The sequence below is a fragment of the Ursus americanus genome, chromosome 15 (assembly GCF_024610735.1).
Source record: "Ursus americanus isolate L20-20 chromosome 15, mUrsAme1.1.p, whole genome shotgun sequence".
Taxonomy (NCBI): domain Eukaryota; kingdom Metazoa; phylum Chordata; class Mammalia; order Carnivora; family Ursidae; genus Ursus; species Ursus americanus.
Window position 1 is genome coordinate 24,698,218 of NC_142141.1, and position 22,306 is coordinate 24,720,523.

Consider the following 22,306-nt stretch of genomic DNA (forward strand, 5'->3'; position numbering starts at 1 on the left):
AATTGTTCTTTTTACTTAAATTTTTTTTTTAATTTGTAGCTTAATGTTAAAAGATCAAGATATTTCCCATAAATGTCTAGCTTCTAGGTTTCTTTTTTAAAAGCAGAAGATCCCACAGTCCCACAGGGTAAATTTTTTTTTTTAAGATTTTATTTTTAAGTCATCTCTACACCCAACGTGAGACTTAAATTCACAACCCAAGATCAAGAGTCACATGGTCTGCTGACTGAGCCAGCCAGGCGCCCCCACAGGATAAATTTGATGGGAGCCGAGTGGCAGCTACCTCCTTAGAAGCTGGTCTGAGCTCTCTAGTTGGCCAAGGTCCCTGCCATTCCCCTTGTGTTCCTCCTGCCCCCCACCCAAGGCCCCATTCTCATTTATGGTTCTATCAGATCTTTCCAGGGACTAGAGTTTGTGACCTCTGCTTTCATAGCATTGCTTTACTTTACTTTATTTTATTTTTTAAAGATTTTATTCGTTTATTAGAGAGAGAGAGAAAACACGAGTCGGGGGAGCGGCAGAGGGAGCAGACTCCCGACTGACTCGGCTGGCTCAATCCCAGGATCCTGAGATTGTGACCTGAACCGCAGGCAGACACTTAACTGACTGAGCCACCCAGGTGCCCCCCGCCCCCGCCATTGCTTTATTTTAAAAGATGAGGTATAAACACCTTAGAGAAGCTGAAATGATATCTGTGGGGGAGGAAAAGATGAGGCAGGGTTAACAGCTTTGTCACTCAAACAGCCTAGGGAACCTGTAGAATGACTGGATGACCTTAGCTGAGGCCACATAGGACAAGTAAGCAGCAGAGTCATGTCCAGAATTGAGTTTTAATCTTGTGCTTGTCCCACAAGATCTTTTAGCCTGTCTGAAATCGTGTATCCGTTTCTGCTAGGAGGCCTCATTCCTCCCAGCCAAGCCTAACCCGAACCCAGATTAAAATGTGCATGTGTGCACGGGCATGTGTATGAATGTGTATGATAGACTTCATTTAGTCTTACTCCAGACTCCAAGAATTCAAAATTAACACCCCGCCTGTGAGCTTCGTGAACATTCCAGGAAAGATTTCACTCTGGAAATCTCCATCATCTGCTGTGCTTTGTCCAAAGTGCCTTTTTAACCTGCTCCTTGTTCTGCTTCAAACTACTGTCCCAGCCCCACCATGCCATGATTCCATTTGGGAAGACTGAGGCTTCAAGCATTATATTATGTGCTGCTGTCAGAAAACAACTTGCGGACACTTTCCTTTTTAAGCACAGCTTTTCTGTGTTGGTATTGTTGACGCGTTACCACGGAGCTTTCTCTCCAATTCCTGTAAGAGCTGGGTTTGTATCTTCCGGAAACACAGAAGTGGAGGAACTAGATGGAACACCAGTCTTCCAAATGGAGCTGAATGGAACATTTTCTCACTGAGCGCCAGTCCAGGAAATGCTGCCCATCATTTGATCAGTTTCCCCAAGGTGACTAGCACACTTATGGTTAAGACTGTCCTTTCCAGAAATCCTTCTACATCTCAGGTAGCAAGGGCTCAGTCCTTGCAAGAGTATGAGGCATTAGGTTGTGATGGAAAAGGCCAGAGGACAAAGGACTTTGGTTCTGGATGGTTGCTAACCTGTGGGGTGAACTCGGTCAAATAATCCCTCGGGTCCTCGATTTTCTCATCTATCTGTCACTGAACTCATCTCCAAGGTCAATTCTAGGTCTAGGCCACAGTCTCTAGGAGGAGACACACATAGGCCTGAGCTGGGGCTCAGACCCAACATGACAGGATTTAGACAACGTCTCTAAACCTCACCTTCTTCATCTGTAACGGCTGCATAATCAAGATGGCTGGGCTGGGCCCCGGTAGCTAGAGCAAACCCCACGCTGACGCAGAAGAGGCAGACAGTCATCATGGCTCCCGGGGTTGAATCTCATTCTCTACTGGGCTTTACCTGGACTGTGTTATTTACTCTTCTCAACAGGTTCATAAAGAAAGTATCCTCATAATTTCCATTTCACGGTTGAGGAGATTGAGGTTACCAGGGGTCAATTCATTTGCACAAATTTAAATGCAGGATGCCTTTCTTTCTGGTAACTCATTACAGTCCTGCTTGTTAGCATTCCCTCTGGCCTCCTAACAGCCTCACACTTTACCTGCCACATTCATGGGAGAAATACAGTTTTGGCCTGGACTTTGACCAATTAGCCTCTCCAAATTGTGAGTCTAAAAATCGCCAGCAGCAGCTACACCTCACTTCATCTCCTTTTAAAAATAAAACGTTATACATGTGTGTGTTTTCCTTATTAAAAAGTTATACAGGCTAATTAGGCTTCATGGAAAAAAAAACCCCAAAAAACAGCACTCATTTAAAAACTGGTATATTTCCACGCAGGATAATTTTGCAGTAGCTATATTTTTGGCTCTTTCAAAGCCCCTTGTGTTGCAGCCTCAGCTGCTCAGGTGGGAGGTAACAGAGGTGCTCATTGATGGCTCAGTTTTGACTTTCCAAAGGCCGGTGAATTCTTAACGTGAATATGGCCTTGAAGGCAACTTGGCTGAGCTGCAGTGTGTGGAAAAAGCCCTATTTACCTAAAGTACACTGATCTTTTTGTTGCTTTCTGTGAAAGCAAATTGATTCTCCTGTGGGCTTCAGAAAAAAAAAGAAAATCCATTTCTAACCTTTCTAAAGGAGTCTCAGAGAGACCCCTGGAGACAGAAGCCTGGGGGCCCAGGGAGCCAGCAACTTGCCTCGGGAAGCAGCCCAGACCCAAGGACAGACAGCCTGAAACAAAGACCAGAAGAAGATCGAGTAGAGCAAAGAGCGTAGAAGTCAGCCTCCTTTTCCCCACAGGGCGACACTTAGCTATACCCAAGTCCCAGCAGATAATGCCGCCGCCTTGGCTTTCAGGAACTGCCTACAGGATACAAATTCACTTTAAAAAATGTCCTTAGCACGATTTGTTTACACTTATTGAAAAAGTGATACATGACCACAGAACTCCAGCCTCTCCAGAGGCAGCCAGTGTGAGCAGTTGATCCTTCCAGGAATGTCTACAGATGCCCAGATATTCCTAGAATTCTACCACCAGCATCACCCTCAACATATGGGATGCTTCTGTTTTGTGCCTTACTTTGCCAGCTTGACTATACTTTGGCATCTTCCCCTGTCAGCACAGATACAGCTATATTGTTCTGGAGACATCCAGAGTATCCACTGGAGGCAGGCACTGGGCAGCCGCTCTCCTAATGACATTACATTGTCTCCAGAATTCGGAAAGCAGTCTGGCCGAGACCCCTGACTGGGCAAACGATGCTTTTACCCACACTGCATATGGAATTGCTGGGTCAAAGAAGACATGCATTTTAATCTACGAGGGATATGGCTAACCATCCAACCACAATCTTAGAATCGTAGCTGGGATGAACTTCGGGGATGATCTAGTTCAGGTTTTAAAATTTTCTGATTGTCTTTAGACCCTTCCATGTCCACAGTGGTTGCCTTGGCCAGGGACTAAGGAGGAAGGTGGAAGGACAGGAAAGGCAGTGAGAGAGAACAAAGAGAGGCGCTGGATCTCCATGTGCTCAGCTCTGCCCCCACTAGGGCAGCTCAAACAGACACACACCACCGGTTTTCCAGCTGGGGAAACTGAGCCCCCCAAGAGTGCACACAGTAAAACCAAGACTAGAGCATGAGTCTTTTTTTTTTTTTTAAAGATTTTTTTTTTATTTGACAGAGATAGAGACAGCCAGTGAGAGAGGGAACACAAGCAGGGGGAGTGGGAGAGAAAGAAGCAGGCTCCCAGCAGAAGAGCCTGATGTGGGGCTCGATCCCAGAACGCCGGGATCACGCCCTGAGCCGAAGGCAGGCGCTTAACCGCTATGCCACCCAGGCACCCCTAGAGCATGAGTCTTAATAGCTGCTAGTCAGAAGGAGCAGAGCCTCTCCCTCTGGAACCTGAAGAAAGTCATGACCACTGCAACCAAATGGACAATCAGACACCTTTGACTGAATCAGGAGTTTCTCTTTGTGGAGGCTGTGAGTCAGGAGACCAAGATGGGGGTTGGTCTAGGGTTTACATCCCTAGAGCAGTACTTCTCAAAATTCTGCACTCAAGAAACAGTTTTGTTGGTTTATTTGTTTTAATTTCCAATTCACTTTGGACTGATACTTTTCAAGATAGGATAACACTATATAACTAGAAACATAAAAAATTTCAAAGACATATAAAATGAAATCCCCTCCCCTTTTTTAATTAGTCTCAACAGACCTAACTTAACTCAGTCAAACTCTATATACAAGTTTCTAAACCCTGACTCTCAATTTCTGTTTTTATCTCATCACCGAATGGTACCAAATGGTTTGCAGATAGTCCCAGTCCAGGAGCCATGCTTCGAATAGCCTTGTTCTTGTTGAGACTGATGCAGAGAGTTAAACACTATCTTAGGTTAACATTAAGATTAACCTTAGGTGGCATCACACAAAGAGCCCTGAGACTAGGAGTCAAGGGCTTCACTCCTGGTCCTGGCTCACTCTCTACTATAAATGAGTCCCTTCCTTCCTCTCTGTGGGTTTCATTTTCCCCATTTGTAAAATAGTTTCTAACCTGCCCATCACATCTGGGTGTTCAGAGATTCTAGTAAGGTGATAGAATTTTCCCTGGAGAGCTGGAGGAAAGGAGCCACCTGCCAATATCCCACTACATGTTAGGAAGCCATGTAACTGAACAGATCTACTTTAGAGGATGGGAGTTTTCATGGTGCAAGGAGGTGGGAGGAATGGAAGAGGTGGAAACTGAGGGGGACATGAAGTAAGATTGGGAAGACAAGTCTGGGAGAGCTGACACAGCAAAGAGGGCAGCTGAGTGATGGGAGTGAAGGAGAAAAGGGGTCTGGGACCATGGGGCTGAGCCCTGCAGGGATGGCTGAGTTGACCACAGCTTTAAAGGGGACAGCAGTCTCCTTCCCATCTCCCTCTCTCCCTGGACTCCAGAAAGCAGTCTTTCTCTCTTTCTCCTTGTACTCAACCCCCAGCTCCCCTTGGAACATTTCCTATCCCTCTTTCCCAGATCCCAGCCCCTGCCTGGCCACCGTGAGCTGGTTTGAAGGTTAAGCACGCAGAATCATGAGTCAGCCGAGGACAGTGAGCCCCAGGAGCAGTCAGAATACACCCTTAGAGGGCCAGGCTGGTGTTTCTGGAAAACCACAGGGCACACGGTCGAAAACAAGCCCTGTCTCATGGACACACTCATGCTGAAGGTCTGTCTCTGGCTCTCAAGTTATAGATTTCTTTATCTCTTTTGCCTTAGGAAATCAACTTTTACAAGGTCATTGACTACATCCTACATGGCAAAGAAGACATCAAAGTAATCCCGTAAGTTTCTCCCCAAAACATGTAGAATTGTAAGCATGTTATCGATGTCCATTGATACTCATTCCAAGATCAACACTAAGCAAACCCAAGAAGGCCACACACTTGGTCAGAGATGGGGAGAGCAGGAGGAAGGCAGCGTGCAAGACCGGAAAGACCATACCGTTTGCGAAAAGAGGCTGACTGTTGAGTCAGCTGGTGAGAGTTCCGGTCCCAGGCCTCAGCCCCATCTACAGAATGAGACCGTGGGCTCTGATCAGGACTTTCCAGTGGTTTTCTGTGGAGGCACATCTGGGGCCCAGCCAGGGAGGTGGGGCAAAGGCAAGAAGCTCATTCTCTGTTGTCCTCTTCTTACCTGACCATGGAGGACATTGAAAGGAAAGAACTCCCAGAGGGCGAGGTTTCCACCTCCCTGTATGTGGTAAGGACTCAAAGGCCATTTTAAGATTCCAGCAGTCAAGAACCTTCTTTAGTAGAAGCTTGTACTTTTTTGTACTTTCTTGGTCAGTAGATCACTGTCAGAAACCTTGTTATCTGTTTGAATCCTCTCTGTGCTAAGAGGCACACTCACAGTTCCGTCTTGAAACTGGCTCACTTTCTTAACTGAATTGCAGGCACCTCAAGGCCAAGATCAGACTCTGGGATTTACCATCAGTCACCTTAATCTTTAAACAGTGGGTGTGAGAGGCCGCAACGGGAGTTGATCTGGGTCATCACCAGACTGAATGATAATAATCCTGTCACACCGACAACCCGACAACCCAGTTCACAGGTTTATCTGTAACTGGTTGGGGTTGAGAAGTTGCCTCAAGGTTCTGAGTATCTGGGTTCTCTCTGTTCATTCCTGTTAGCATGAAAACTGATTCTTTTCTAAGCTTATCCTTCCCTCCCTCTGTCCCTCCCTTCCTTCCTTTCCTTCTTTTTTAAGTAGACTCGCACCCCACATGGAGCTCAACTCAGGGCTTGAACTCATGGTCCTGAGATCAAGCCCTGAGCTGAGATCCAGAGTCAGACACTTAACCAACTGAGCCACAAAGGCACCCCATGTTTTTTTTTTTTTTTAACCTTGTCAAATGCATACTCTTTAACCATTCTAACTTCTTTTCTGGAGATATAAGTTTATTAAACTCCTTATCTGTGCTATTAGTTACCAAGGTCACAGTTTTCTGCAGTGTTTTACCACCGTTCATCAAGCATTATATCCTTCCAGCTTCTGGTAACCCTCACTTTGCTACCTTCCACACAGATCCGAAGCTATGTCACCTATTCTAGGCTCTTTGTTATGGCGGCACTCTGTTTCTGATGGCAATTTTTGTGTCAGCCAAAGCAGGCCAGGCTCTGTTATGGTAACAGAACCTTAAGACCTTAGTGGTATAAACAGTAAAAATTTATTTATCATCCCACTCCATGTAAATTGTTGGTTGGTGGGTGTGGCTGGAGTATCCTGTATGGACTGTAGCCAGGCAGGGACTACAGCTGCTAGAGCAGCCGCCATTTTGAACCTTGGCGAGGTTGACTAACTTGCCAGAGGGAAGGGAGAACACGACAAAACACACACTGGCTCTTAAAACATCCCTCTGGAGGGGGCACTCTTCACTTCTCACGTTTCATTGGCCAGAGTTAGTATATGCCCGCACCTAACCTCAAGTGGACAGAGAATGCAGCCCTCTCGTGTGCCAGGAGTGAGAGCCAGAATGTTCACGACTATCCTAAAGGACTGCCAAAGTGTACATACACCACCTGAGCAAAGAGGGGGGAAAACTGAACAGTAAATAAATGGTGAATCAAACCAAAAGAAGACAAAGTGAGGTTTAGAAAGAACATAGAGCAGGTGGAAAAATAAAAAGTGCACATTAAGGTAATATTTAACCAAAGGATATCGATAATTACTTTAGATGTAAATCAACTAAATGTTCCAGTTAAATGGCAAAGATTGCCAGCCTGGAAAGGAAAGAAATCTATCACATATCATTGATTCCAAGATGCATAGTTTTCTACTTTTTGACGTTTCTGGAATAGAATCAATGACACTGTATGATGGCTGTCAGCCAGATGGCAGCCATGATGTAGTTATTATTGCCAGTTTACGCTTGAACGTGACCATGACCATTCATATTGTTAGGACTTCAGTTGAGTTATGTGCACTGTTGGTTGTACCCACATTGAATTTAATTGCCAATAAGTAACTTAAAGAGGGGTGTGGGGGTGGCATAGTCAGTTCAGCGTCTGACTCTTAGTTTCGGCTCAGGTCGTGATCTCAGGGTCGTGAGATTGAGCCCCATCTGGGGTTCCTTGCTCAGCTCAGAGTCTGCTTAAAACTCTCTCTCCCTCTCCCTGTTCCCCTCCCCTCTGCATGCTAGCTCTCTCTCAAATAAATAATCTTTTTTTAAAAAAAGTAACTTGAAGAGATTATATACCATAATGCCGCACTGAAACAAAAAGTTGCTTTGAATGGCACAAAAAGATAGGAAGGTGTGGAATATAAAAATCTATTTCTAAATTCAAAAAGAGCTCTGTTGATATAAATAAAGTAATAACCACAAGTTCAAAACACATTGTGTTACAGATGAACTGGCAGCATTTTATCTTTCTAGTTACGTGCAGGAAATGATCTGTCAAGGAACAGTTTACTTTCTAAGTATGAAGAAATACTGTACATCCTGTTTATTAAGAGACCTATCTAAAGGATAAGAATACAGAGAGGTTGACAGTAAAAGAACAAAAAAAATACCACGCAAATGCTAATTGAAAAAACGAATATAACTATATTAATATCAGATAAAATTAGACGATATGACAAAGAGCACAAGTAGAGATAGAGTCACTTCTTACCGATAAAGGGGTTAATTCACCTGGCTATTACAGGAAGATATTACAATTCTAAATTTGTATACACTTAATAACATGGCCTCAAAAAAAAAAAAAGAAACAAAAGCTGACAACAATATAAAAAGATATAGGCATGTCCATGTTTGCTAATTGATAGGAGGAGCAAACTAAAACAGAATATAGAACATTTGAATAACACAATTAAACTTAATCTAATGGACATAGAGAGAAAACAGCACTCCATCCCCCAAACCAGAGGACACTCGGTCTTTTCAAGCATATGTGTGACATTTATAATAATTGGTGATATACTGGGCCATGAAGTAAATTTCTTATATTTCAAAAGATTGAAATAATACATGGAATGTCCCCTGGTCACAGTGAAATATCCTAGAAACCAATAACAAAAAGCTAGTTATAATAGTCTTCATATGCAACTAGGAAGCTAGAAAATATCCTTCTGGAAAAAAAAAAAAGGAATCACTTCCAAATAACTCACGGGTAAAAGAATAAATCAGTGGGAATCAGTATACATTCTGAACTGAAAAATAACAAAGATACTACATACCAAAACCTACGTGATGCAGTGAAATCGTGCTTAAGGTGAAATTTACAGCCTGAAATACACATATTAGAAAAGATTAAAAGCTGAAAAAGTAACGAACGATGTACCCACTTATATCTGTCAGGGTCCCAACAGACAGTAGGTGTCAGGTTCAAATTAGGATGATTTGAGGAGCGTTTATTTACAAAGGGACAATTACAGAAATGTGAGTGAAATGAAGAAAACCACAAGAGAAGGTACTAGTAGTGATGCTGTTATAACGACTCTTGGACCCAAAGAAAGATTACTAGAACCTGAAGAAAGAAAGGGTGATGCAGAACAGGCCACCTTGAGAGAAGTATTGTCCTTTAGTCAAGGAACAGAGCGAGCCCAGAGCGACCTTGCCAGGGGTGGACACAGAGAAATAAATAACCTGACCTCACTGTTCTGTCTTCCTCTAGTCTTTGGCCAGGTCCCCCCCCCCCCGCCCTGCCCCCCCGGGCCAAACCCAACTAGAAGGCCAGAAGCCCTGTTGCTATAGTCCATACAGATCGGCCTCCTGGCACAGGGAGGAGTGGGATCAGAGAGGATCTTAAAGGGGCAGACAGGAGCTGTCTATGACATCATCTCAAGAAACTAACAACAAACCAGCAGAGAAATAAGCCCAAAGAAAAGAATAAAGATAAGCCCAGAAATCAATAACATAGAAAAAGACAAGTGAACGATTCATAAAGATCTTAATGCATTTTTCCACATTTATATCTTTTCTCACTACAAATGAGTATAATCTTAAAATAAATAAAAAGATAATAATACCAAAAATTGTAATATTGTCGTGAGGGATAAAGAAATATGTAAAGCACCCAGCTTAGTGCTCGGTACATGGTAGGAGTTCACCGTAGACGAGTTTCCTCACTCTCTTTATGGAATTAAGCCACCTCTCTCCATGTCAGTATTAGCGGAGGGGAACGATGTTGCCTGCTTTTACTCAGCTATCAGTAGCAATCTGCTGAAAGAATGTCGTCCCTTTTCTCAGATAATCAAATTCAGGGCGCCATCATAAAATGTTGTATTCATCACGCTTTTTTTCCTTGTCTAAATGTGAAACATTCAGATGCTTAGAGAAGATTTGGGGCTCATTCAGGCATAGTGTATGTAAGCAAGAGTTGAGAGCCAAGAGAGAGTAGAGGGGAGCAAAGACCCAGATTCAAGGTTTTAGTCCAACTGTCCCTACATTAAAGTTACCAGGTGTCTTTGGCCTTTACAGGAATCCACCTCCTGATCATTGGGCTTTAGTAAGTGGTCTGCCCACTTATGTTGCCCAGAATGGCCTGGTAAGTAATACAACTTGGAAGGGGGAGAGTCTTGAATCAGTTGAAAGAGTGAAAGGATTTCCAGTCGAGAGAGTGGGAAACATGATGGGAAATGTAGGTCTCTAAAAGCCTGATTCTCTCATTTCTCAACTCACTGGACACTTGGTCCAAGGACATGAACAGACAATTGACATCTGAGGAAATATGAAATACACGGAGGAATAATCCTTAGATGGGAAGGTGCTTAGTCCCACTGACAACTAAAGATACTTGCTCGTATGTCAGGGACAAAAGCATGGCAGACTGGTCTCCCAGGCTCACCACAGACCAAGTCCCAACCTCTCATTCCAGAGACTTAGTTGCCACTCCCCACCCCTTCTCTCTGCCATATTTCCAGCTGTACCGTGTACGACAGAGCTCAAATGCTCCATCTCCCACCATGCCCCACCCACTTGGGGTCAAAAATGGAGTAAGCATCCCCTGCCCTAGAAAGAAGAGTCTTGTCTGTTAGCTGCACATCACTCCCATATCTGAGCCTGGTCACCCCTTTATCCTTCCCCAGGCACACACTACTCAATGCTGCTCATGTAACTAGAAGTTTATATATTGCACATTTTCTAGGTACCAGGCACTGTAATTGGCTATGGGGATAGAAAGATCAATGCATCAGATACAGTTTCTGTTCTGAAGCTCAAAATCAAATTTTAAACAGATTCTTATACTCCAATGTGATAAGGACACGGTAGAAATATACATGGTATATTCTAGCAACACAGAGTAGGAGGCAACTAAACCAGGCTTTTCTTCCTAGAGTGTTGGTCTGAGTTGAGTTTTAGAGTAAATAGGTATTAGGCCAGTGGGAGCAGGAAAGGGGATTCCAGATGGAGGCAACCACTTGAGCAAACAGAAGACTGGAGATTTGAATGGCGTGGTGTGTGCAGTCCAGTGTTGCTGGAATATTAGGTTTGAGACAGGAAGAGGTCAAGAGATGAGGGTTGAGGGGGAGGGGAGCGCCAGATAGCAGTGGCCTTGGATGCCAGGCGGCGGGGGTGGGACTTTAATCTGTAGGCAATGAGTTTTTAAGCAAGAGATTGGCATAGTCAATTTTCATTTTAAAAAGATAACTCTGAGAGATCTGAAGGGATTAGGAGGCAGGGCTAAAAGTACATCCTTACAAGAAGAGGAAGAGGAGCTTCTCAACAAAGACACTGGCAGTGAAGAGTACTATCATTATGGCATGCAGTAAGTAAATTTGCTCATTCGATACTCACACAAGTCTGACAGAGACAAGATGGAGAGAGGGAGATCAGGGATCAGATCTAATACCAGGAGGGTAAAACTGGCAGGCCTTTGTGATTGTGAGCAGAGAGGGAGGGAGAAAGAAGAGTCAGAGCCGATTTCGGGCTTCCGGGTTGGATGCGAGATGAGGAGGTCAGTTTCAGACAAGGTGACACTGAGACATTCTTCGGCAGCAAATGTCCAGGAGGCAGCTGAAGAGATGGCTCTGAAGCTGTGGAGAGAGGGGAGGGACGGAGATGGGGATTTGGAAGACATCAGGACCAGATGGTACTTGAAACCATGTGTGTGGATGAAGTCACCAAGGAGAGTGAGAGGGACCTGGGGTGGGATACAATTGGATGCCAGCATTTAAAGGTTGGGTGGAGAAAGAGGAGTGTGTGAGGGAGGAAGAGAAGGAGGGCTTAGAGGTATCTGGAGACCTGGGAGGGAGTAGTGTCATGGAAACCAAGGAAGTAGAGAGACGGCCAAATGTGGCAAAAATGATCTAGTGAGATAAGAACTGAAAACCCTATTGAGTTTGGCAATTAGATCATCGGTGCCCTGATGAGAGCAGACTTGGTGGTGAGGTGGGGGTGGAGACCAGTGTGTGGTCTGATGAGGTGTGGATGGGTAATGAGGAGGTAGAGAATCGCAAAAGAAAAGAAGAGGAGGAAACCTAGGTGGTTGCTACTGGGACCACGTTTGGGTCGAGGGAGGATTTCATCTTCCCGGATGGGAGAGACTCAAGCAAGCTCATGGCTGAAGGGAAAGAGCCCTCAGAGAGGTCAGAGTTCACGAGGGAACAATGGCAACTGATGGAACTGGTCCAAAGAGAGGCCAGAGGGATGGTGCAGTGGATGAGCAATTCTGGAACAGAAACAGAGATAGCTCACCCTCTCAGACCACAGGATGGTCAAGGCCAATGGGACAGGCAGGGTTACTTCAAGCCCATATGGTGCCTTTTTGAGAATGAAAAAAAAGTATCCCTTCTCAGTGGATGAAAACAGAAAGATAGGAGCATGGCTCTTCAAGTCGAGAACAGGCTGGATTTCAGCTCCCAGTCAGCCCTTGTGTGAGATGCTTTTGTGTAGTACACATACTATGCAACCGTACACAGTGGCCGCACGGGCTGGGGCTCTGCAGTGATCAGGTAAGTTCCACAGTATGGTAGGGTAAACTGGTTCAATTTTTAGGAGAGGAATCTGGCAATATAAAACCAGAGCTACAACACCCTTTACTTCTCGTTCTACTTTGGAATTTATACCCCAAGAAAAAACTTCCTTACAAAACAGACAATACCAAACCTAAACATAATTGATTTAAAGATGCTTAGAGTGACATTATTTACACTAATGATAACAAAAATTGGATTCAACCCAAATATTCAACAAAAGAGAGACAACAAAATGAGATACAATGCAGCTATTAAAAATGCCGAATGGTAGCCTCGATTTTTTCAAAGCTTGGAAATGACTAAGGAGTGAAGCAAATGGCAAGAAATAATGTTTACAAGGTAGCTTTTCTGTCCAGTAGCCTCAGTTAATCATTGAAAACCATCTCGAGCATATCTACCTGAGGAAAAGAATGTGAACGCCTTGGGCAAGGACGTAGCATTTCTGAAGATAGCACGCAGGGCTCCCTGGGTATGCTATCCAGTCTAATCATGGCTCCATTATTCCTCTTCACCGCTCTCAGATTTGCAACATCATGAATGCACCTGCCGAGGACTTTTTTGCGTTCCAGGTAAGTCATTACTTGTTTGGTCTCTTAGTCACCTGATATTTTTTCCTCCAGAGAGGGTTCAAATACGTTCAAATCCATCTATTTATTGGGAGGCAGCCTCAACAAAGTGAAAACATGGATGGAAAAAAGTCATGTGCCCATGGAAGTGGGGAGGGAGTTACTTTGGTAAATTCCAAGGTCCCATTCGGTTTTAATGTTCACATACGTTGCTTTCTGGCCTCTGGACCTTTGCTTGTGCTGTTCCCCCCCCAACCCCCTACCCCCAAACCATCCTGTACTGCCCAAACACTCTCTGCCCTTTCAATACAACCTCAAATGCTATGAAACTTCTATGAAGTCTTAATCTGTTTCCTCTGGCTAATATCATTTCTGTCTCCTTGGGATTTTCATGGCATATTGTCTAGCACTCCATTCGATTTTGTCTGTCTTTCTTACAAAGGTTTATGGAGGGCATCCTCTGTGCCAGCAATTGACACAGTGCTACACTGGCTGCAATGGTGGACCAGACAGACATGGTCTTTATCTCCAGGGGGCTCATGATTGTATGGGGACAAAGGCCATGGAGTGCTGGTCAGGGAAAGACAGAGGGATACAGGAGGGAATCTCTCTGGGGACCTGACTTAATCTGGAAGGAATCAAAGAATGTGTCCCTGAGAAATTGTTTGGGCAGCAAAGAAAGAGGTGAGGACTGCAGGAAAGAGAGAGCTTGTTGGATGGACCTAGAACAGGACAATGAATCTGAGTGAGAGAATGGAGACATGGAGAGTGGCAGGAGGAGAGTCTAGAGAAGGAGACCAAAGCCAGATGACACATGGAGAGGACAGATGACACATGGCCTGGAGGGCCATGCCGGGGAGTTAGTTCCTCGTACTATATTTCCCTTACGTTATCTTTTATTACCCTTCTTTGCTTTCAGATTAATTCCTCTCAGCAGAGTATCGGCTTCCTTTGGTCAACGGTTGGGCCTTATCTTTGTTAACATTTTCAGCTCCAGGTGCCCTATCAACATTTGTTGAGTTTAGCATGCTAGATGGAAGAAAAACAAAGCATTAGCAATCAGGAAATAATAAAGAAGAAAATAAAAATGCCTCTTAGAAAAATTAATGAATTATTTTTTTTACTCCTTGAAGAACATCATGAAAGAGCTTAGTGAGATTATCCTTCCAAAGTTAAGGTGGTATGTCTTGTGTTGGGATTTTGGTCATATCAATGTGATGAGCCCAAATTGTTGCCAAGAGTCACTAACCTGATTACAACCATGCAGAACTTGGTCTCTACCCAATTAATTCAGTTTACCCACATTAAAAAAATCAAATCTGATCTCGTTTTTAGATTCTAGGCTTCTTCCTCCAACTCATCCTCTACAAAGTAGCCTGAGTAATTTTTCGAAACTCAGGCTGCAGCCAGTAACTTCTCTGCTTAAAGATCTTTAATGCTTTCTCATTTGGCTTTCAATAAAACCTGTCTCCTTATCATGGCCTTTAGAAGGAAGTGGTTCCCCAAAGGTTAGGTAGAGACGTGGGGGGAAGGCAGACCTAGAACACATCTTTCCTGAACAACAGCCGCTTGCTCTTTGGGCTGTAATCTGCATCCTCCTGGAGACACTTTCCCACCAGGTACTGACTTCCAGTGTTACTGAAATCATCATCCCTGTCGTCACCATCATCATCATCTCACCACCTGAAGGACCTTGGAACTTTCGAATTGGAAGACTCTCTAAGTCCAGGAAGCCTTCCTTGATTTCCTTTCCTCCTCTGGCTCCCCCAGAACCCTTACAAAGTCCCCACCTGCAGTGCAGTTGCTTGCTTACCTTCCAGATTATGAGCAGCCTGAGGATAACCTTTGTGCCTCATTTGCCTTGGTCTTTTAAGTTTCTAGCTCCGTTCCTTGCACATTGTAAAATGTTTAATATTTTACAAATTCATGACAAAAGAGTCTGCAAATGACCTAGTCCAGTCATTCCCATGTTACAAGTGATAAAAGTGAGAGGCTCAGACAGATGGGAAATGACTCACAAAGGGGCCCCTTATGATTGACCGAGAAATTTCACCTCCCTTGTCTCGTTTGTTCCACGAGGCACAGATTCTTGCTACCATCTCTGTCTATAGATGAGACAATTGAGGCCCACTGAGATAAAATGACATGCCAAAAGTCACACAGGAAGTCACATCAAGAGTCAAGAGACAAACAGACAAACAAGACCTTTAATGATGGCTTTGTTAAACACATTCCAGCGCCTGGTGGCTTGTGACAGACACCGTGAATGAGAGACTGTGAACCATCAGAAGCAGGTGAACCACTCCAGGTTACCTTAACCTCTTGCCGGAGCAGGCAGGTGAAAAAGCACAGAGCTGGTCATTAAGCCAAAGGTTTTGTTGACATAGCTGCAATCTGCTTTGATAGCCTCGTTTACCACCTCCCCACAGAATCCCTAGCTATTTTGCAGTTTTCATACTGTAGCTATTACCTGGAAAGCACAGGCACTTGTAAGACAGACCTAAATCGCTGGCGTGGCAGAAAGTCTGAAAGTTTTGACACACAGAGGCCCGTAAACTATGGTATTTAAGCTCATCGGAACCCCTCTGCACCCCCTCTGTTGTTGCATATGGTGTTGATAACGAGCAGATAGAATTATCTTTCCCTTGGCCTTTTCTGACTGCTATTTCTAGGGCCCATTCTATCCAGACTCCTGAATGAAAGGCCCTCCTGAACAACAACAGATTGGTAACCTACTCTGGCTTCTCTTGTAGAAAGAGCCTCTAGATGAGTCTGGATGGATGATTAAGAACGTCCTTTCTATGCCAATTGTGAACAAGAAGGAAGAAATTGTTGGGGTGGCCACGTTTTACAACCGCAAAGATGGGAAGCCCTTTGATGAGATGGATGAGACCCTCATGGAGGTAGGGTTTGGGAGGAGGCCTTTGCCGTTGCGTTGAGGCGTTGGCTTGTTGCCAGCGTGCGGGGGGTGGAGGGGCCCTCATTTGCGGAGGGGTGGGGAGCTCACCTTGTTGACACTGCCCTGACTCAGCCTCAGCGTCCACTCTCTTTGCTCGCACTTGTGCGCTACCATGTGCTCTCAGAGAAATCCACGTTCCCTTTAAAACAAATTTTAATTAATACACTTTACCTTTTATCATTTTTAGGATCATGGCAAAAATGAGCAGAAAGGACAGAGTTTCCATAGGCTTCCTGTCCCCACATGGTACAACACACTCGGGTGAAGTTATTACACACAAGAACGATGCTTACGTGTGTTGGAGCTGTATTTTAAAGGGCATCTCCATCCCATGTTTGATCTGCACCCTCACACCAGCTCTTCGAGGAGGGCAGCACCCAGCTGACCAAAGCCATCTCACAGCTGAGGAAATGGGATGCCAGAGTCTTGCCCTAAGTTGCAGAGGCAGGATCAAGCCTGGATGTTCTGCCTCTGATTCTGCCTTTCTTCCCTTTCAGTCTTTGGCTCAATTCCTGGGCTGGTCCGTCTTAAACCCTGACACCTATGAGTCAATGAACAGACTTGAAAACAGGAAGGATATTTTCCAGGACATGGTAAAATACCATGTGAAGTGTGACAACGAAGAAATCCAGAAAATCCTGGTGGGTTAAGTTCTTTTATCGTTTCTTCTCTAGCAGAAATGACACCCTGGGATGTGGCCAGAGCAGTATTCCAGCTCCATGAAGGCAGAGACGGCTGGGCTGGCCTTGCACAGGGATGCCCCGGGCCCCTCACATTCAACGGCTGGATGGATGGGTCCACAAGTACCAGTGACTCATACGTAATGGCTGATCTGTGTGGCTTGGCGACAGCTGTCCCTTGCATGCCATCTCGGTCCTGGGGCCAGATCTTGGCTTAACAGCTCTAGAAACTCCGTTTTTCACTGTGCTGAGGGCTGACTTGGTAGTAGAGACAGTCACCCAACCACAGCACCTACTCTGAGAGGAAGCTGTCTCTGACAGCCCAATGGACAATGGTCAGTTTCTCAGAGACTCCCTCCATGGGGTCAGCTCACTTAGAAACCCAATCAGATCAGAGAGGAGTTTGGTGAGCAAAGAAGTATGGCAGAAGGAGTTCGATGTTAGTAGGGAGTCCTCACATAGTTTCATCACTTTACAGTTTATAAGACAGTTTCACACTTAGGATATTGTTTGATACTCACAACAGTGCACTAAGGTAAGCAGGGTAAGGGTTTCTAACCCCATTGTAGATATGAAGAAACTGAGATCCAGAAGGGGGACGTACCTTGTCCCCTAATCACCCAGCTCATTAAATAGGTCTCATTTAACCTTTATCAGGATAATGAGCAAATTCTCTACTACTTTTATGAATGGGCTGCCTCATGAGGTAGTGAGCACTCTGTCAAGAGAGGTATCCAAGTAGAGGCTGGATGATCATTTATCAGGGATGCTATAGAGGAGAGTCCTACCTGGGGTGGAAAACTGGATAAGGTTGCTGTGAAAGATAGGTGGCGATTAGTGACTCATCATTTCTGGGATTTTGTTCTCAAAGAGGTCATGATCTTAGAAGTCAATTGAGTTAGCCAAGTGGCATTGGATAGGATGCCCAGCTGAGCTCCCAAGACCTTGCTTATAGACCTCACAAGTTGCAACAATACAGGCCAATGTTTTCAGAAGTGATCTCTTAAGCTGGGAAGGTATCACAACAAATTTGATCATGTCATCCCAATCACTGATAAATTCAAAGGAGAAATCATCTAGTTTGGATGAATTGACTCACGGTTTGCTTGTCTCCGTGATTTGAGCCAAATGATGGGTAAGTGGGCCCTTTGGAAGCATAGCCTCAGGGAACCGGTGAGAAGTGAGTAGACCATGCTCTGGGTCAAGAAATCAGAAGCAAGTAACTGGGTCCAGGTCCCCCCTCGTCTGGCACATGCGTGGTGCAATAGGCCCAGAGAAGGAAGAAACGTGCCCCAAGTCACACAGTAGGTGAGAGGAAGAGCTAGGACCATGAGCAAGACCTTCTGACTCCCGTCAGTAATAATAACAATAAGACTATCAGCAACGTTATTTAATTCTAGCATTTACTATGCACCAAGCACTGCACTAGGGGACTTACGTGCATTATTTCATCTAGCTGTACACATGTTTTTTCAAAATGACTTGGCATAAATCTTATCTTAATTCACCAGTTAAGTATTTTTATTACCCCCATTTTACAGGTGAGGAAATGGAGAATCGAAGGCGTTAAGTAGCTCTGCTAGTAAGTGGCAGAGCTCGAACTTGCAGGCAGGTCCCCACCGTCCAAAGCCCAGGACTTTGAATTTGCCCATCAACGAATGGTGAAGGGCAGCCTCTCTGAGTTGGTGGGCCCCGCTGAAAGCACTTTGGAGGAAGGAGGAGAACGGAAATGGAAAATTGGAGGCATAGTTAGACCTCAGATGTAGTAACCGATTTTTTTTTCTCTCTGCTATCTTGGGCCGTGGCAGAAAACCAGAGAGGTGTACGGGAAGGAGCCGTGGGAATGCGAGGAAGAGGAACTCGCTGAGATCCTGGTGCGCGGGGCAGAACGCGCGCAGGGTGCGCCCTGAGCATGCGCGGGGTGGGGAGGTCGGGGTGGGGGTGGGGGGGGCTGGCTCTGCAAAGTATGCCCCTTGCCGCCCTGCTCTGATCCTCGGGGCAGACCTGGGATGGGGACAGGGCGGGGGGCTGCCGGGGAGAGACCCACCAACGCTTCATGTGCTCCAACCACCGGACTCCCCTCCTTACACAGCAAGGAGAGCTGCCAGATGCAGAGAAATATGAAATCAATAAGTTCCACTTTAGCGACCTGCCCCTCACGGAACTGGAGCTGGTGAAATGTGGGATACAGATGTACTATGAGCTCAAAGTGGTGGATAAATTTCACATTCCTCAGGAGGTAAGGTCAAAATAAACCTCTTCCATTTCCTTTTCTCTTCTTGCTAGCTTGCTTTTTTTTTTTTTTAAACTCAATCTATAAACAGTGCACCCTCAGCTTGGAGGATATAAAGCATTAGTCATGTTGCACAGATGAGTTATTTATCAGAAAAGAGACACACAGTTCCTCTGAACTGTGGTGTTCTGACCGCATTGGCTTCTCAAGGAGGCCTGTGAGGCGCTGAGTTCCAAAGGCATAAATGGAAACCAGTCATGAAACACGGGTGGGAAATGTGGGTGACGTCAGTGTAAACAGGACTTTCCCCCTGCAGGATTCCTTACAGTGTGCTGTGAATCTAGGGGTGGGGAGGGACCTGGGGGAGGGGTGGGGGTTAAGCTCAGAATTTCCCAGACTTGTTTGATTAAAGCAGCCATTCTCAAAGTGCTGCCCCAAAGCACATCAGCACTACCTGCGAATGTACCAGAAGCACAGTCTTCCTTGTGCACACACACACACACACACACACACGCATTCTCCCAGCTCTAATGAATCAGAAAGTGTGTGTGTTTTAACAAGCCCTCTGGGTGATTCTGATGGACACTTATGTTGGAGAACCACTGATTTAGAGACCCCTTTTGTTTTCCTCCCTGGTACCTGTCCGGGGCAGAGTTTGGGAAACCCTGATGAAACGCCATTCGTGGAATAAGCCGAGGGACTCACAAGCACCTGGGTTCCTAACACCGTCCATTTTGCTAGTATTTAGCCGCTTGCAAAGTACTCTCCCGGCGTGCAGGCACCTGTTGCTCGCCCGCTCCGCCCGTGGGGCGGGGGGGGGGGGGGTGCGACCTCCCTTAGGACGCAGGGCCACAGGCCTCACTCCCGTGCCCGTGTTCGCAGGCGCTGGTGCGGTTCATGTACTCGCTGAGCAAGGGCTACCGCAGGATCACCTACCACAACTGGCGGCACGGCTTCAACGTGGGGCAGACCATGTTCTCCCTGCTGGTGGTACGGCGGGGGACCGCGGCGGCTGGGGCTCCGGCCACACCGGGCGACCTCTGCACCTCCACCCGGAAGCAGCTGCTTTGCTCTGTCTTTGGTGCTTTAAAAAAAAAAAACAAACGATGCAAGAGGAGTACATGCTTAGCACACGTGAATTCCGAGCAGACGGAATTGTGTAAAACAAAACGTGAAGGAGAGCCGCAGGCTGCCCCCAGCCCCAGTGAGGTTATGTAGAGAGAACCATGGCCCGACTCCTTCCAAACCCTCTTCTAGAAGCATCGAGACATATTTTTACACACACACGCACAGACACACAGATGCAGAGTGTGTTTTGTGTATAACCAACTGAATAATAATACCCTATAACATGCTTTCTTCATTTGAAGAATGATATCAATCACATTCTTCATATATTTACTTTTTTCTTGTGGTAACATATGCACCACAGAAGACTTACCGTTTTAACTGTTTCTAGGTGCACAGTTCAGACAGGGGTATTAAGTACGTTCACCGTATTGGGTCACCATCACTACTACCTGATTCTAGAACTTTTTTCATCTTCCCAAATAGAAAGTCTGTCCCCATTCCCCTCTCTCCAGCTCTGGTGACCACTTTCCCCTTTCTGTCCCTATGAATTTGTCCACCCTCAGCACCTCACGTAAGTAGTCTCAGACAGCATTAGCCCTTCCGTGTCTGACTTCTGTCACTCAGCATGCTGTGTCTGAGGCTTATTTATGATACCGTGTTATGGCCGCAGAGGACTCTGTATTGTTCGAATACACTTTGCCCAGCCCCCTACTGTCAGACACAGGCGTCGTTGTCCATCTTTCGCTGTTACAAACACTGCCAGTGTCCTTGGACGGACCTACCTATGTGCATTTGTGTCAGTCTTTTCGGCTCACAGGGTTCAGAGATTCGTATTTCATGTAAATTATGATGCAAATCTCTGAGCTCGTCCAGCCCGCTCCTCCTCATTTCTTCCCTCATGGCTGGAATGGTGGGGCGGGATGGGCACTAGGGCCTCAAGGCAGGAGTCCGGGCCATGCCACCACAGAAGATGACAGTGACACCATTGAGACTTGATTTATTTCTTTGAGTCACAGAGTCAGCATCGCCTCCCCAGAGCTCTTCCCAAACCTGTTCTCCAACATCCAGCATAAACAAGAAGTATTTAAAGGAGGCTCAGGGAAAGATTCTTCTGGGCTGTGCTTAAACCAGTGGAGGGTTTGCTTTGCCGGTCTAGGCATGTTCCAAAGCCCTCCAGATCCTAAAACCTGACCGCTACAGTTTATCAACCATCATCCAGTCCAATGCCCTCTACCTCCAGTGTGCAGTTTGGGAGACTGAACCAGTTAAGGTCGCTCAGGACTAGGGTGACCAGCCATCCCCGTTTTCCTGGGACTGTCCCAGTTCTAGTACGGAAAGTCCCATATCCTTGAAATCCCCCTAGTCTCAGGCAAACATCTGGTTATACTATTGTGCCAGGGATAGAGCCAAGGTCAGACCCGTGCTTCCAAACTCCAGCCCTCCCCCTCACATCTGCTCTGCTTACAACCCCTGCAAGAAAGGAGTGGCACCTCTGATTGCTCTTTCAGACCGGAAAGCTGAAGCGATACTTCACGGACCTAGAGGCCTTGGCCATGGTCACCGCTGCCTTCTGCCATGACATTGACCACAGAGGCACCAACAACCTTTACCAGATGAAGTGAGTTGGCCCTCACTGTCCCCCCTCTCTACCTCCTGCTCCCAGGATTCGTTACCCAGATCTGAAAGGCTCTCAGGCAGATTCACTGGCCCAGGGGAAGTCCCACTGTCCACAGCGTCCTACTTCCTCCTGCCCCGTAGGTCTGGGAAAACTCTAGTGACAGACAGAATAATGACCCCCAAATATGTCCATGCCGCCATACCTGGAGCCTGGGAATATGTTGCCTTACATTCAAAAGGGACTTTGAAGATGTGATTAAAGATCTTGAAATATAGGGATTATCCTAGGTTATCCAAGTGGGCCCCATGTAGGTAGAAGGGTCCTTCTAAGAGGTAGGCAAGAGGTCAGAGAGGAGAGAGGTTACTATACTGTTGGGTTTGAAGAAGAAGGATGGGCCACAAGCCAAAGAAGATCGGTGGCCTCTAGAAGCTAGGAAGCAAGGGAACGGGTTGTCCCCTAGAGTCTCCAAAAGGAAAGCAGCTCTGCAGACCCATTTTAGACTCTGAACTCCAGAGCCATAAGATAATAAATCTTTACTGTTTTCAGCCATTAAGTTTGTGGTAATTTGCTATAGCAGTGATATATGAAACTCCCTCCCTGCTGAACGACTTGAAGCCAAATGTCAGTAACTGACACTGGCTCACTCATTCACCTTCTTTTTTTTTTTTTTTTTTTAATGATTTTTTATTA

The 22,306-nt window shown here is 45.7% G+C and overlaps 1 protein-coding gene across 1 annotated transcript in view; it reads left to right on the forward strand.

Annotated features, from left to right (window-relative positions):
- The window catches only part of PDE6A (phosphodiesterase 6A), a 71,699-nt gene that overhangs the window by 25,746 nt on the left and 23,647 nt on the right, over positions 1–22,306 (forward strand). Inside the window, exons 7-15 of the mRNA XM_045815328.2 lie at positions 5,290–5,354; positions 9,992–10,058; positions 13,011–13,058; positions 15,809–15,958; positions 16,512–16,655; positions 18,503–18,568; positions 18,787–18,933; positions 19,810–19,917; positions 21,507–21,616. Coding sequence (XP_045671284.1) covers positions 5,290–5,354; positions 9,992–10,058; positions 13,011–13,058; positions 15,809–15,958; positions 16,512–16,655; positions 18,503–18,568; positions 18,787–18,933; positions 19,810–19,917; positions 21,507–21,616 — 905 coding nt within the window. The remainder of the gene's footprint in view (positions 1–5,289; positions 5,355–9,991; positions 10,059–13,010; positions 13,059–15,808; positions 15,959–16,511; positions 16,656–18,502; positions 18,569–18,786; positions 18,934–19,809; positions 19,918–21,506; positions 21,617–22,306) is intronic.